This window comes from Chrysemys picta, chromosome 4 (assembly GCF_011386835.1).
Source record: "Chrysemys picta bellii isolate R12L10 chromosome 4, ASM1138683v2, whole genome shotgun sequence".
NCBI lineage: Eukaryota > Metazoa > Chordata > Testudines > Emydidae > Chrysemys > Chrysemys picta.
In genome coordinates, this window is record NC_088794.1 from 4,474,313 (window position 1) to 4,489,659 (window position 15,347).

A 15,347-nucleotide genomic window follows, 5' to 3' on the forward strand; every position below is an offset into this window, starting at 1 on the left:
GGGAGCAGGGAGTGGGCGGGAGCTCAGCGGGGGGTGCTGGGGAGCAGGGAGTGGGCGGGGGTCAGTAGGGGATGCTGGGGGAGCAGGGAGTGGGCGGGGGTTCAGTAGGGGGCGCTGGGGGAGCAGGGAGCCGCTGGTGGGCTCAGTAGGGGGTGCTGGGGAGCAGGGAGTGGGCGGGGGCTCAGTAGGGGGTGCTGGGTAGCAGGGAGTGGGCGGGGGTCAGTAGGGGGTGCTGGGGGAGCAGGGAGTGAGCGGGGGGCTCAGGAGGGGGTGCTGGGGAGCAGGGAGTGGGCGGGGGCTCAGTAGGGGGCACTGGGGGAGCAGGGAGTGGGCAGGGGCTCAGCAGGGGGCGCTGGGGAGCAGGGAGTGGGGGGGATCAGTAGGGGGTGCTGGGGAGCAGGGAGCCGCTGGTGGGCTCAGTAGGGGGTGCTGTGCTGCAGGGAGCAGGGCGGGGGCTCAGTAGGGGGTGCTGGGGGAGCAGGGAGTGGGCAGGGGGCTCAGGGGGGGTGCTGGAGAGCAGGGAGTGGGCGGGGGGCTCAGGGGGGGGTGCTGGGGGAGCAGGGAGTGGGCGGGGGCTCAGTAGGGGGCACTGGGGGAGCAGGGAGTGGGCGGGGGCTCAGTAGGGGGCACTGGGGGAGCAGGGAGTGGGCGGGGGGGCTGAGTAGGGGGCGCTGTGCTGCAGGGAGCAGGGCGGGGGCTCAGTAGGGGGTACTGGGGAGCAGGGAGTGGGCGGGGGGCTCAGCAGGGGGTTCTGGGGGAGCAGGGAGTGGGCGGGGGCTCAGTAGGGGGTGCTGGGGGAGCAGGGAGCAGGCGTGGGGGCTCAGCACGAGGCGTTGTGTTGCAAGGAGCAGGGCGGGAGGCTTGATATGGGGGCAACGTAGTATATGAAATACTTTGAACTTAAACTCTAGATTGAAGCTCGAAGCCCTTTGCTGCGGTTAGTGAATCCGTTTTTTATTATTGTTTGAACACTATTGCAAAACTATGATTGTGCTGTGATTAACAGTATTCCATTCATTTTAAGCCATTGTAACATTACCATTTCCTCCAGGCGATATAGGTAGACGAGGCAAATGAAACCCAAATTGGGGTGGTAGTGGGGAAAACCCAAGGTCACCAGTGAATTGACAATCAGACTTTGGGTGCAAACGTCGCCTCTGGTGTGCTGTGAACAAAGCTAGAACCCCGATCTCGGTCGGGGTCTGTGCAGCGCCCAGCACAACAGGGTCCCTGAGCTGTGAGGCGCCCGGTGCGACAGGAGGGCCCCGATCTCGGTCAGGGTCTGTGTAGAACTCGAATGGGGACCCCCAATCTCGGTTGGGATCTGTGCCGTGTTCAGCACAATGGAGACCCCAATCTCAGTTAGAGTCTCTGGATACTATTGTATCATAAATAATAATAATAATAATAATTAATAATAATTAATAGGCAATTAAACAAAAACGTTCCTCCCCAGAGCCAGCTGCATTGCGGCGTCAGGCAATGTCATTTCTATATCCATAGGATGCGGGATTCTGCTGGGTAGGAGATCCCACTGGGAGGGGATCATAGCACAAATGAAGGCGAGTGGCTTCTCTCATGCCCGATTCGACATCTCAGCAGCTGGGACCACCCAGGAAATAGAGCTGCCGATTGGCACGTGACAATCTTCCATTGGGTGAAGCAAACAGACGAAGCGTGGGGGGAGCCAGAATTCTCTTCTGTGGGTTGGTGGCTAAGAGACATGGATCTTTCCTTTGTGTCCCTTCACTTTTTTATCTGTGAAAGTGACCAGAAAGACAACAGGCAGTGAGTTCATGGGGTATCTTTACCCATGATTATGATACTTTAGTGGATCCCAAAGCACTTTAGAAGCTGCACACACAGGGATCACTGGCTTGGCGCTGAGATGCAGCCACCTCTGGGGTGGAGTTGCAGGGGAGCAGCTGCGCAGTGAAGCTGCATGGGGATGGCTCACCTGGCGCTGAGATGCAGCCAGCTCTGGGGTGGGGCAGCTGGGGAACAGCTGCACACAACGCAGCACAGGGATAGCACACCCGGCCCTGAGATGCAGTCGCCTCTGGGGTGGGTGGCTGGGTACTGAGCGACCAGCACACAGTTTAATACAGGAAGAGGAGGTGACCCTGGTATCCAGCTGAAAGTGCAGGGGGGGAGCGAGGGAGGCAGAGCGAGGGATTCGGCTAAGACACCAGAATGAACACTTGGATTAAAGACGAAAGTGCCAGAGACACTGCAATGAACATTGTCAGCACAGCGCCCCCTAGTGCTGCCTTGGGGCCATCCCTGACTGCCTGGGGACAGCACCTCTTTCGAGCCCCCACCCCGCTCCCTGCAGCACAGCGCCCCCTAATGCCACACGGAGGCACTGGGGCTAGTACTGACTGCCAGGGGAGAGGGTCTCTGCCCTGCTTCTCGCAGCTCAGCGCCCCCTAGTGCCGCACTAGAGTGGCTGGTGGTGGCAGAGCTGGACTCTGGATGGTTTGGTGGTTGGCAGGCAGGGTGGAAGGTTGGGCCCAGGAGCTGGGAGGTAGCTCTGGTTGGGGAGGCAGATTGCAGGAGGGTCAGGTCGCTCTGCGGTGAGACCAGACATCCGAACACCCCCAGACTTTAAGGGGACTGAACAGGGGGCCTCAGGTGCTAAGGGACTCACCTTCCCCTCGTTTGGCAGCGCCGGGTGGCACTGGCTTCTGCCCCTTGCCACTGGAACCTGCAGGAGAGAGAGATCTAGTCAGTGAGTGACTCTGCATCACCCACATGGTTCCCTGCAGCACAGCGCCCCCTAGTGCATCACTGGGGCACAGGGGCCAGCACTGCCTGCTGGGGGAGAGCGCCCCCTACTGAGCCCTGCCTTACTCCCTGTAGCACGGTGCCCTCTAACACTGCACTGGTGCATTGCTGTCAGCCCTGACAGGGCGAGCATCCCGTACTGAGCCCCAGCCTAGCTCCCTGCAGCTCAGCGCCCCCTAATGCCACACTGAGGCACTGGGGCTAGTACTGACTGCCAAGGGAGAGGGTCTCTGCCCTGCTTCCCGCAGCTCAGCGCCCCCTAGTGCCGCACTAGAGTGGCTGGTGGTGGCAGAGCTGGGCTCTGGATGGTTTGGCGGTTGGCAGGCAGGGTGGAAGGTTGGTCCCAGGAGCTGGGAGGTAGCTCTGGTTGGGGAGGCAGATTGCAGGAGGGTGAGGTCGCTCTGCGGTGAGACCACACTTCCGAACACCCCTCGGACTGCCTGGGGAGTGAATGTATCTTCAGGTGCTAAGGGACTCACCTTCCCCTCGTTTGGCACAACCAGGTGGCACTGGCTTCTGCCCCTTGCCACTGGAACCTGTAGGGAACAGAGGTATAGTCAGTGAGTGTCTCTATTAAGTCACCCAAATTATTCCCTACAGCACAACGGCCCCTCATAGTGCAGTGTGGCATTGGGGGTCAGCATTGGTGGTGAGGGGAGAGCACCCCCTACTGAGCCCCTGCCCCACTCCCTGCAGCCACGGCCACCCCTAGTGCTGCACTGGGGCATCGGGGCCAGCACTGACTGCCAGGGGAGAGCGCCCCCTGCTGACACCCAGCCCCACCACCTGCAGCTCGGTGCCCCCTAGTGCCACCCTAGAGTGGCTGGTGGAGGCAGAGCTGGGCTCTGGATGGTTTGGTGGTTGGCAGGTAGGGTAGAAGGTTGGGCCCAGGAGCTGGGAGGTAGCTCTGGTTGGGGAGGTAGATTGCAGGAGGGTCAGGTCGCTCTGCAGTGAGACCACACTTCTGAACAGCCCTGGGACTGCCTGGGGAGTGAAAAGTGGGGCTCGGGCATTGAGGGACTCACCTTCTCCTCGTTTGGCACAACCGGGCGGCACTGGCTTTTCCCACTCTCCACCGGAACCTGCAGCAGCAAGAAGTATAGTCAGGGAGTGTCTCCGAGTTACCAACCTTGTTCCCTGCAGCACAGTGCCCCTAGCACTGCAAGGGGGCATTGGGGTCAGCAGAAGAGAGTGCTCCCTACTGAGCCATCTGCCCCAATCCTTGCAGCGCAGCACCCCCTAGTGCTGCACTGCGGTATTGGGGTCAGCACTGGCTGTGAGGGGAGAGTGTCTCCTACTGACTTGCTCTGCTCCGTGCAGTACAGTGCCTCCTACCACCACACTGGGACAACAGGGCCAGCACTGACTGTTAGGGGAGAGTGTCCCTTAATGAGCCCCCCACTCCCTGCAACACAGCACCCCCTAGTGCCACACCAGAATGGCTGGTGGAGGCAGAGCTGGGCTCTGGATGGTTTTGTGGTTGGCAGGCAGGGTGGAAGGTTTTTCTCCAGGAGCTGGGACGTAGTTCTGGTCGGGGGGTGGGGGGCAGACTGCAGGAGGGTCAGGTCGCTCTGCAGTGAGACCACACTTCCAAATACCCCCTAGACTGCCTGGAAAGCGAAAAAGGGGTCTCAGTTGCTTAGCGACTCACCTTCCTCTTCTGTGGCACCACCGGGTGGCACTGGCTTTTCCTCCTCTCCACCAGAACCTAAAGGAGAGAGAGGGATAGTCAGTAACTGTGTATCACCAACATTGTTCCCTGCAGCAGATCAGCGCCCCCTAACACTACACTGGGGCACTGGGGTCAGCCCTGACTGCCAGAACACAGCACCCCCTACTGAGCCCTTGCGCTGCTTCCCGCCGTGCAGTGCCCCCTAGTGCCACACTGGAGTAGCTGGTGGAGGCAGAGCTGGGCTCTGGATGGTTTGGCGGTTGGCAGGCAGGGTGGAAGGTATGTCCCAGGTGCTGGGAGGTAGCTCTGGTTGGGCAGGCAGATTGCAGGAGCACCAGGTCGCTATGCAGTGAGACCACACTTCTGAACACTATTTATGCTGCCTGGGCAGTGAAAAAGTGTCCTCAGATGCTTAGGGACTCACCTTCCCCACCTGTGGTACCACCAGTAGTTGGCACTGGCTTTTCCCCCTCTCCACTGGAACCTGCAGGAGAGAGAGGCATGGTCAGTGAGTGTCCCTGAGTCACCCACATTGTTTCCCACAGCACAGCGCCCTCTGCCGCCACACTGGGGTATCAGGGCCAGCACTGGCTGCCAGGGGAGAGAACATGCTACTGAGCTCTGCCCCACCACCTGCAGCTTGGCACCCCCCAGTGGCGCACTAGAGTGGCTGGTGGTGGCAGAGCTGGGCTCTGGATGGTTTGGCGGTTGGCAGGCAGGGTGGAAGGCTTGTCCCAGGAGCTGGAGGTAGCTCTGGTTGGGGAGGTAGATTGCAGGAGGGTCAGGTCGCTCTGCAGTGAGACCACACTTCTGAACACCAGTTATGCTGCCTGGGCAGTGGAAAAGTGTCCTCAGTTGCTTAGGGACTCACCTTCCCCACCTGTGGTACCACCAGTAGTTGGCACTGGCTTTTCCCCCTCTCCACTGGAACCTGCAGGAGAGACAGGCATGATCAGTGAGTGTCCCTGAGTCACCCACATTGTTTCCTGCAGCCCAGCGCCCCCTAGTGTCTCAGTGGGGCATTGGGGTCAGCACTGACTGCCAGGGAAGAGAACACGCTACTGAGCTCTGCCCCACCACCTGCAGTTCGGCACCCCACAGTGGCACACTAGAGTGGCTGGTAGTGGCAGAGCTGGGCTCTGGATGGTTTGGTGGTTGGCAGGCAGGGTAGAAGGTTTGTCCCAGGTGCTGGGAGGTAGATTTGGTTGGGGAGGCAGATTGCAGGAGGGGCAGATTGCTATGCATTGAGACCACACTTCTGAAGACCCCTCAGACTGCCTGGGCAGTGGAAAAGTGGAAAGTTTAGGGACTCACCTTCCCCTCTTGTAGTACCACCAGTAGTTGAGAGTGGCATTCCCCCCTCTCCACCGGAACCTGCAGGAGAGAGAGGTATAGTCAGGGCGTGTCTCTGAGTCACCCACATTGTTTCCTGCAGCCCAGCGCGCCCTAGTGTCGCAGTGGAGCATTGGGGTCCGCACTGACTGTGAGGGGAGAGTGCCCAATACTGAACCTTTACTCTGTTTCCCACAGCACAGCGCCCCCTACCGCCACACTGGGGTATCAGGGCCAGCACTGACTGTCAGGGAAGGGCACCCCCTGCTCTCCCCTGCCCCACCACCTGCAGCTCAGCGCCCCTTAGTGCTGCACTAGGGTGGCTGGTGGAGGCAGAACTGGGCTCTGGATGGTTTGGCGGTTGGCAGGCAGGGTGGAAGGCATGTCCCAGGTGCTGGGAGGTAGATCTGGTTGGGGAGGCAGATTGCAGGAGGGTCAGGTCTCTTTGCAGTGAGACCACACTTCTGAACACCAGTTATGCTGCCTGGGCAGTGAAAAAGTGTCCTCAGATGCTTAGGGACTCACCTTCCCCACGTGTGGTACCACCAGTAGTTGGCACTGGCTTTCCCCCCTCTCCACTGGAACCTGCAGGAGAGAGAGGTATAGTCAGTGAGTGTCTCTGAGTCACCCACATTGTTTCTTGCAGCCCAGCGCGCCCTAGTGTCGCAGTGGGGCATTGGGGTCAGCACTGACTGCCAGGGGAGAGTGCCCAATACTGAGCCCCTGATCTGCTTCCCACAGCACAGCGCCCTCTACCACCACACTGGGGTATCAGGGCCAGCGCTGGCTGCCAGGGAAGAGAACATGCTACTGAGCTCTGCCCCACCACCTGCAGCTCGGCACCCCCCATTGGCGCACTAGAGTGGCTGGTGGTGGCAGAGCTGGGCTCTGGATGGTTTGGTGGTTGGCAGGCAGGGTGGAAGGTTTGTCCCAGGTGCTGGGAGGTAGATTTGGTTGGGGAGGCAGATTGCAGGAGGGGCAGATTGCTATGCATTGAGACCACACTTCTGAACACCCCTCAGACTGCCTGGGCAGTGGAAAAGTGTCATCAGGTGCTTAGGGACTCACCTTCCCCTCTTGTGGTACCACTAGTTGGCACTGGCTTTTCCCCATCTCCACCAGGAGCTGCAGGAGAGAGAGGCATAGTCAGTGAGTATCTCTGAGTCACCCACATTGTTTCCTGCAGTACAGCGCCCCCTAGTGTTGCCGTGGGGCATTGGGGTCAGCACTGACTGTGACGGGAGACCACCCACTCTTGAGTTCCTACCCCAATCCCTACAGCACAGTGCCTCCTAGTGTGACTATGGGGCATTGGGGCCAGCCTTGACTGCCATGAGTGAGCAGCTTGCCCCCTGTACAGCACACTGTTTTTCCTGTCTGGTCTCCCATCCAACTATTGACCTAGCCCCACCCTGCTTAGAATGGGCACCTAAAGGAATTGAGGTTGCTGTCTGGATCGCCCCTTACTTGGTGTAGGCTTCATTGGGCATCTGTCCTCTTCTTTGACTGCTGGAACTGGCATGGGCTGCTTGGCAAAGTAACCATCCCGCGTGATGTCCATGATCCATTTCTCGTATGCTCTAACTTCCGTGTACACCCCAGGCTGGCTCTTCCTCCCGCAGCCGTTGCCAAAGCTGGAGAGGCCAGTCAGGAACCAGGTGCCCTTCTCATTGCAAATCAGAGCCCCCCCATCATCGCCCTGGAGAGTCAAGAGCAAAGGGACAACTGCATGAACTCCAGAGGGGGTGGGTTCTCAGGGCCTGTTGGACAGCGGATATTCTGGGTCTTCCCCAGGGAGTGGCTGCAGGAGGAGACATCCCAGAAATTCAGTGAAACAGTCCTCCTCCATGAATGACCATGAGCTACCCCAGTGCACAGTGGGTCAGAGGTTGCACAGACCATCTCTGCACCATGGAGAGCTGTGGCGTGCTCCGTCCATGCCCAACCCAAGGCAGGATGGATGAGCCATGGACAATAGGAGAACCAGGACATGCTGGATCCATGCCCTACCCAACACTGGATGGCTCAGCCCTGGGCAAAAATAGGACACATCAGTACCATGGACAGCTCCAGAGGAACGAGGGTGGGCGGGAAACCTGCCTGACCCAAAAGCACGTAGCTCAGCAATGGCCAATAGAAAATTTCAGTACCATGGACAGTACCATAAGGCCCATGTACTGCTGGGCACATGCCCTGCTGAATGCTGGAAGGTTCAGCCCTGGAGGATAGGACACCTCAGCACCATGGACAGCTCCAGAGGCGCCAGCGTCTACATTCAAGTTATAAGCACCCTGAACGTCTAGAGCATCTGATAAGCAAACGGGGCAGGGGTGAGATGGGGGGACGGAAAGCCTGCCCGAACCAGGCCTTTGTGTGGAAAATGGGGGAATGTCTCCATTGATGGAGCCATGGAGATCAGTCCTTCAGAGCCAGCTGTTGTGGCTGCCCAGATGTTCTGCAGACCCTGGGGCCATGCTGTGCCTAGGATGGCTCACTCACCTCACAGCTGGTGTTCTTCTCCTGTTGAGCAGCACAAAGCATGTCTGGGAGGATGGACACTGGCTCACCAGCTGAGCTGGACTGGTTGTAGGCGCAGTTACAGGCAACAGGTCCCATGAGATCCACCTCCATGCCCTGGAGTGGCTGCGGTGTGGATGCCCGAGCTGTGAAAACACAGAGACATTGTGTTGGAAGTTACCAAACCCTACCCCTTATCCCACCCTCTGTCCCTTGAGCCATCCAGTTACTGCCTGGGGCCGGATTGGGGTCGGCACCCCGTAGAGGGGAAAGGCCCCCGTGTCCCACATACCATTCTCCCGTCCCCTGACCCAGCAGGTGCTGCCGAGCTGGAATTGGTGTGTGTCGTAGGGGACGCAGACAGCCCAGATGTTCTCCCCAAACACCACTGGCTTGGCGAGCATCAGCAGCGCGATGTCAGAGCCGTCGGTCACATTCACGTAGGCTGCGTGGAGGATGAGCTTCTGTAGGCCCCTCTCTTCTTGCCAGCGTGGCTCTGCCCCCTCCCGCTGCTCACCCAGGAGCACCTTCCAGTCTGTGGGTTCCTGCCGCCTGCAACACAGCCCCCACAGTGGGTTACTAATATGTCAGAGCTGGGAGTCAGGACTTCAGGGTTTGATCCATGGCTCTGGTAGGGGAGTGGTGTCTAGTGGTTAGAGCAGAAGGGGATGGGGGTCAGGACTTCTGGGTTCTATCCCTGGCTCTGGGAGGAGAGTGGGGTCTAGTGCTTAGAGCAGAGGAGGATCGGGGTGGGGGTCAGGACTCCTGGGTTCTATCTCTGGGAGGGGAGTGGGGTCCAGAGGGGAGCTGGGTAGGGCACCCATTACAGACAGTCATTCATCTCTGATAGAGACATGGATACCCTGGGGTGTGTGACACCTCTCCCTCCCTCCCCAACCCCTGCTGGGTCACCCCCACCTCATGCCCCTCACTCACCCGATGAAGCAGTGAGCAGCCGCCAGCACCCAGCTCTCAGAGATCAGTGTTCCCCCGCAGACGTGCTGCCCCCCAGATTGTAGGCTCACGTACCAGGGCCAAGGCCCCTTGGCAGTGACGCTCAGCTCATGTCCCTTCAGCTTCCCGCAACCTGGAGAGATTAGGAGTCAGTAGCCTATTACCTGCCCCTCACTGCCAGCCAGTCCCCCACTCTGGGGCTGGAACAGAACCAGCGCCCCCTAGAGGGGAAAGGCTCCATGTCTCAGTCCCCACTCCCTAGATGAACCAATCTTCTGCCCTGTGGCCAGATCAGAGCCAGTACCCCCTAGAGGGGAAAGGCCCCATGTCCCATTCCCCACCTCCCTGAGCCACCAAGTCCCCTGCCCTGTGGCTAGATCAGAGCCAGCGCCCCCTAGAGGGGAAAGGCCCCATGTCCCATTCCCCACTGGCCGTACCTCTGCATTTTCCATGGTCGCTGCTGAATGGGGGCGGCGCAGTCTGGACAGAGAAGGAGGCTCCCCCCGTGTGGTTCTGGATCCAGCCGGTGTAGGCCGTGACCTCGGTCAGCAGGATGGGGCTGTGGGGCCGGGCACAGCCCACTGAGAAGCTCATGATCCCGGCCTGGAACCACGTCCCGTTCTCGGAGCAGGCCACCGGCCCCCCGGAATCACCCTGGGGAGGGATGGGCAGGGAGATTCAGATTGGGGAGCAAGGTGTGATCCCTTTGCCCCTTCTACCCCCCTCCAAACAAGGGGCAGCCCCTCTGCTCTCCTCCCACAACCCATCTGCTTCCCCTTCCTTCTCTCTAACCCCCTCGCCCAACCCCGCCCCCAACTTGCAACCCCCTTTCACTCTCACCTGGCAGGGCCCCTGGCCCCCACTCTGAGACCCGGCACAGATCAGCCCTGGCCCGGCAGGGTTGGAGAGCTCCTTCTGGCGCAGGTTATTGTGGATGCAGTTGCAGGTCTCTGCACTGAGCAGGTCCAGCTCCACCTTCTTGAGAGGCTTGGGGGGTGGGAGGGTCTCTGTGGGGAGGGAAAGAAGAAGTGTCAGTGCCCTGTTGGGGACGAGCGTACCCCGGGTGGACAGGGGGCTAGATGTCTCCATCTTTGCCGGGAGCTCTCCCCTCTCACTCACTGTCCTCCTTCACCCTGCCCCAGCCAGTGGCCCAGCACTGGGACCCGAAGGCGAATCGGTGGTTGGGGTAGGGCAGGCAGATGGGGCCTACGTCACGGCTGAAGGAGACAGGCTCAGCCAGTCGCAGCAGGGTGATGTCCAAGCCCTTGGTGTAGTCTTTGTACCGCTCATGGGTGATGATCTGGGACACGTTCCGCACTACACCCTGTAACGGGCCACCACTCAGCTGCAGACGCCCTAGCACCACCTTCCAGGAGGATGGGTCCTTGGTTGTGTCTTTCCTGCAGGGAGATAAGAGACAGGGTGTCATTACCGGGCTGGGGAAATGCTGGGTTCTAGACCCTGCTTTTATAGGCTTATTGCTCTGTTGGGGGTACTGAATTCTAGGCTTGTCCCAGATTGTACACATATATCTAGCTTGCTTCTTGACTCTTGGTGATGCACTTGGTTCTAGGTTAATGGATGTTGATGGTTCTAGATTCCCTGTTCTGGGACTATTGAGTATGATGCACTCTGCTCCAGATTCGTGTCTCTTGGCGGTGTTCATCTTTTTAGATGCATGGCTCTAGACTCGCTCTGGATGACAGTTGTAGATTCATGGCTCTAGGTTCATTCTAGATGGTGCCTGCAAAACTAAATTCATGGCTTTTGCTGGTGCTCACTGTTCTACCTTCATGGTTCTAGACCAGTTCTAGACAGTACATAAAATTATATAATTGTGGGTCTAGACTAATTCTAGATGTTGTATACAGCATGAGGTTCTTTGCTCTGGTTTGTACATATTGTTTTAGTTTCCTGTCTCTATGTTTGTTCTAGATGCTGCATGCAGCTCTAGATTCACTGCTTTTGATGGTACACACCTTTCTAGATTTATGTCTCCTTTCTTTACAGATTGTGCATACATATCTAGAGCCACAACTGTAGTTGGTGCACACAGTTTACATGCCCAGCTCTAGGCTCGTTCTAGATGCCGTGCATGGTTCTAGGCTAATTGCTCTGTACTCTAAATCTTTTGAACACCCTTCTAGATGTTGCAGATGCTCTAGATTTCATCTCAGGATGTTGTACTTCTAGACTAACTTCTAGAGTCTCTGGTGTAGGTGGTTTGAGAAAAGGTCACATCTAGAATCATAAATGTAGGCTTTCTATTCTGGGTGTCACACATGGTTCTAGCTTTCTTTCCCTAGGCTATCCAATAGTCCTGGATGTACAGATCCAATCTCTCTAATCTAGGTGTAAAATACAGTTCTAGATGCACAGCTCTCAACTCCATTCTGGATACCATGCCGGGTGCTAGAACAGCTCTCTGCCCCTGGATGATGTATGTACTGTTCTAGACTGAGAAATCTGGTGTCCATGGCTATAGATGAGCAGCCCTGTTACTCTCAGCACTAGATGACACATGTAGTTCTAGCTGCCCCATTCTAGAGGCCATGCAGACTTCTGTCCCCAAGGTTCTAGCTCTGAGGTTCTAGACTTACCCGATGAAGCAGTGAGCAGCTGAAAGAATCCATTTGTCATCGATCAGCGTCCCTCCACACATGTGCTCCCCGCGGAGCTGCAGGCTGGCTTGCCAGGGCCACTCCCCTCTCAGGGCATTGTCCCCACCGACGATCCGGCTAAAGTCTCTCTGCTGGCCACAGACTGGTCCTGTAGAGAGCGGGGAAATTAGTGATCACATAATAATCCTACCCCATATATGAAAAAAACAGAGAGGGAGCTGGTTATTCCAGGAGGGGAGTGGGGTCTAGGGGGTTAGAGCTGCAGGGGCTGGGAGCCAGGACTCCTGGGATCTATCCCTGGTTGTGGGAAGTGAGTGGGGTCTAGTGGGTTAGAGCAGGGAGGGTAGGGGGCATGGACTCCCGGGTTCTATCCCTGGCTCCAGGAGGAGAGTGGGGTCTAGTGGGTTAAAGCATGGGGAGGCTGTGTGTGTGTGGTTGTGTGTCACTGCTGTTGTGGGTGTGCGCGATTTTGTCAGCCTCATTCTGCATACTCTTGTGTGTGTCTCACTGTCCTTACATGCCTGGTGGCATGTGTGCATTCCATGCAGCTGGATTGCACTGGACAAAGTCTCTGCAGCATCCGTTGCATGATTTACCAAACCTCCCTTGCCCCTCAGCCTGGAACTCTGGAGCCTTCATGCAAATGTTGCAATGGCTTTACTTGTCTATCCTATTAATATAGACTCATGGAAATGTGGGGCTGGAAGGGACCAGGAGAGGGCATCAAGTCCAGCCCCCTGCACTGAGGCAGGACCAAGTAAACCTAGACCAGCCCTGATAGATGTTTGTCCAGCCTGTCCTAAGAAACCTCCAGTGATGGGGATTCCACAACCTCCCTCGGAAGCCCGTTCCAGAGCTTCACTCCCCTGAGAGTTAGAAAGTTTTCTTCTAATTTCTAACCTAAATCTTCCTTGCTGCAGATTAAGCCCATTGCTTCTTGTCCTACCATCGGTGGACGTGGCGAACAATTGATCACCAGCCTCTGTACAAGAATCCTTAACCTATTTGAAGACTGTTATCAGGTCCCCCCTTAGTCTTCTTTTCTCAAGGCTAAACACGCCCTGTCTTTTGAACCTTTCCTCATAGCTCAGGTGGTCTAAACTTTTCCCAGGTTTTTTGCTCTCCTCTGGACTCTCTCCAATTTGTCCACATCTTTCCTAAAGCGTGGTACTCAGACCTGGACACAGTCCTCCAGCTGAGACCTCACCAGTGCTGAGCAGAGGGGAACAATGACCTCCCGGGTCTTCCATACGACACTCCTGCTCGTACACCCCAGACTGATGTTAGCCTGCGTCACACGGTCGACTCCTATTCTCCCTGTGATGTGCTATAAGCCCCGTAGCCTTCCCAGGAGTACTACACCTAGCCAGTTATTCCCCATTTTGTAGCTGTGCATTTGACTTTTCCTTCCTTCGTGCTGCACTTTGCGCTTGTCCTTGTTGACCTTCCTCTTGTGGATGTCAGCCCAGTGCTCTGGGCATTGACTCATTTGCAGAAGCCTACTGTGAAGTGCATAACTCCTCCTTTCCAGAGCCGCCGTTCCTACTCCCCACCCACCACAGCTCCGGGGCAGATGGAACCAGCCACTCAGGAGCCTGGAGGAGGGCAGCCAACCTCAGGTGCCTCCTGTCCCACAAGTTCAGATCAGAGGGATGTTGGGCTTCCTACCTGCTGCTGCTGCTCCTTGCTGGAGGCCTGTAAGGGAGAGAAAACAAGGGTGAGGAGCCTGTGTCAGTAGCCTCTGGGGGATGATTTCCTCTGGAGGGAGGTGCTGGCTCAGCAAGCCCCAGAATCTGACTCCAGGCCAGGCCAGGCCCAATATGTCCAGTGGACTTAGAAGGGAGAACTTACATTTCTGAGGCATCATCTTCTGTGGATTAGAGCTCACGGGTTAGAACATGAGGGGTTGGGAGCTAGGACTCCTGGGTTCCATCCCTGGCTCTGGGAGGACCATGGGGGCTAGTGCGTTAGAGCATGAGGGGCTGGGAGTCAGGACTCCTGGGTTCTATTGCTGGCTCTGGGGAGGGAGTGGGTCTGGTGGTTAGAGCAGGGGAAGGGAGTCAGCAGGACACCTGGGTTCTATTTGCAGTTCTCAGAGGATAAAAAGGCAATAGACTAAAAAACAAAAGGCTCTAAAGCCCAAGGACACTTAAGGGGGTGGGGGAATATGAAATGGTTAAAAACCCAACAAAATCACCTGGGTGAAAGAAAAGGAAACCGTTTTTAAAAAGTAACAAGCAAATATTGGTATTGTGCTTACAAACACATAGGGCCGTGCGCTAGGGGGCGCCCTCCCCGGGCAGTCAGTGCTGGCGCCAATGCCCCAGTGCACCACTAGGGGGCGCTGTGCTGCAGGGAGCAACTCGGTAGGGGACGCTTTCCCCTGGCAGTCAGTGCTGGCACCGATGGCCCAGTGTGGCACCAGGGGGCGCTGTGCTGCATGCAGCGGGAGGGTGGGGGGCTCAGTAGGGGGAGCACTCCCCTCGCTGCTGCCCCCCAGTGTGGCACCAGGGGGCGCTGTGCTGCATACAGCAGGAAGGTGGGGGGCTCAGTAGGGGGAGCACTCCCCTCGCTGCTGCCCCCCAGTATGGCACCAGGGGGCGCTGTGCTGCACACAGCAGGAGGGTGGGGGGCTCAGTAGGGGGAGCACTCCCCTCGCTGCTGCCCCCCAGTGTGGCACCAGGGGGCGCTGTGCTGCACGCAGCGGGAGGGTGGGGGGCTCAGTAGGGGGCGCCCTCCCCTCGCTGCTGCAGGGAATGGGGGCTCAATAGCAGTGGTGGGATGTTAATGTGAACAGTGACTGCACCTTGCCTGGCTCGGTCCCCTCTGGATTCCCCTCTAGGAAGCTCTCACCTCCTGGGTGGAGGTGCCTCATGTGGGTGCGGTCCAGGGGGCACGGTGCTCATCTACCAGTGCTGGGATTTCCATGGCCCCATCTGGCTCTGTATCCTGCCCGCTCCAGCAGTGATGTATCCGAGGAAGTTGCCATCTCCTCACTCTGTTGCTGAATGTCTCTTGCACCACGGTGTTTGACAGAGAGGAAGCTCTTCCTTCCTGTTCCCACTCACAGGCAATTCCTTTCTGCCCTGGAGCATGGGAGTGGCACCACTCCACCAGCAAATCCCCTACAGGCAGCAGCTTCCCCTCAGCCTGATGGATCCCCGTGGGCTATGAACTGCACGGGGGTGACGGACTGTCATGCACCCCCTAGCTCCCTAGTTTGTGCTCCCTGCAGCCTGGGCTGCACGCCCAGTTGGCTGTCAGCTCGAGTCTCACTCTAGTGCAATCCTCTGATGCATCGGCAAAGTAATTATAATAGGGCACTATCATGAAGACTGGGGCCAATTATTCCAAGTGCTCCAGTATCCACAAACAGACGCCGACTGGCTTGAAAACGGCTGTACCTCATGAGGTGGGGTATTTGAGGTCATCCCGAAATATCGCCCCCTAAAAATTCACACGAC

The 15,347-nt window shown here is 57.6% G+C and overlaps 1 protein-coding gene across 1 annotated transcript; it reads right to left on the reverse strand.

The window, feature by feature from the left end:
* Window positions 1-946: 946 nt before the first annotated feature.
* Window positions 947-13,622, reverse strand: PRSS53 (serine protease 53). The gene is made up of 19 exons (XM_065591215.1): window positions 13,552-13,622; window positions 11,863-12,031; window positions 10,382-10,662; window positions 10,103-10,269; window positions 9,700-9,916; window positions 9,245-9,395; window positions 8,601-8,860; window positions 8,291-8,454; window positions 7,259-7,490; window positions 6,860-6,916; window positions 6,317-6,376; window positions 5,774-5,833; window positions 5,331-5,390; window positions 4,884-4,943; window positions 4,439-4,495; window positions 3,813-3,869; window positions 3,267-3,323; window positions 2,651-2,707; window positions 947-1,758 (listed from the first exon to the last, which is right to left on the reverse strand). Exons 2-19 carry the CDS (start codon window positions 11,922-11,924, stop codon window positions 1,715-1,717), a joined length of 2,103 nt encoding a protein of 700 aa, XP_065447287.1. The 5' UTR covers window positions 11,925-12,031; window positions 13,552-13,622; the 3' UTR covers window positions 947-1,714.
* Window positions 13,623-15,347: the final 1,725 nt, after the last annotated feature.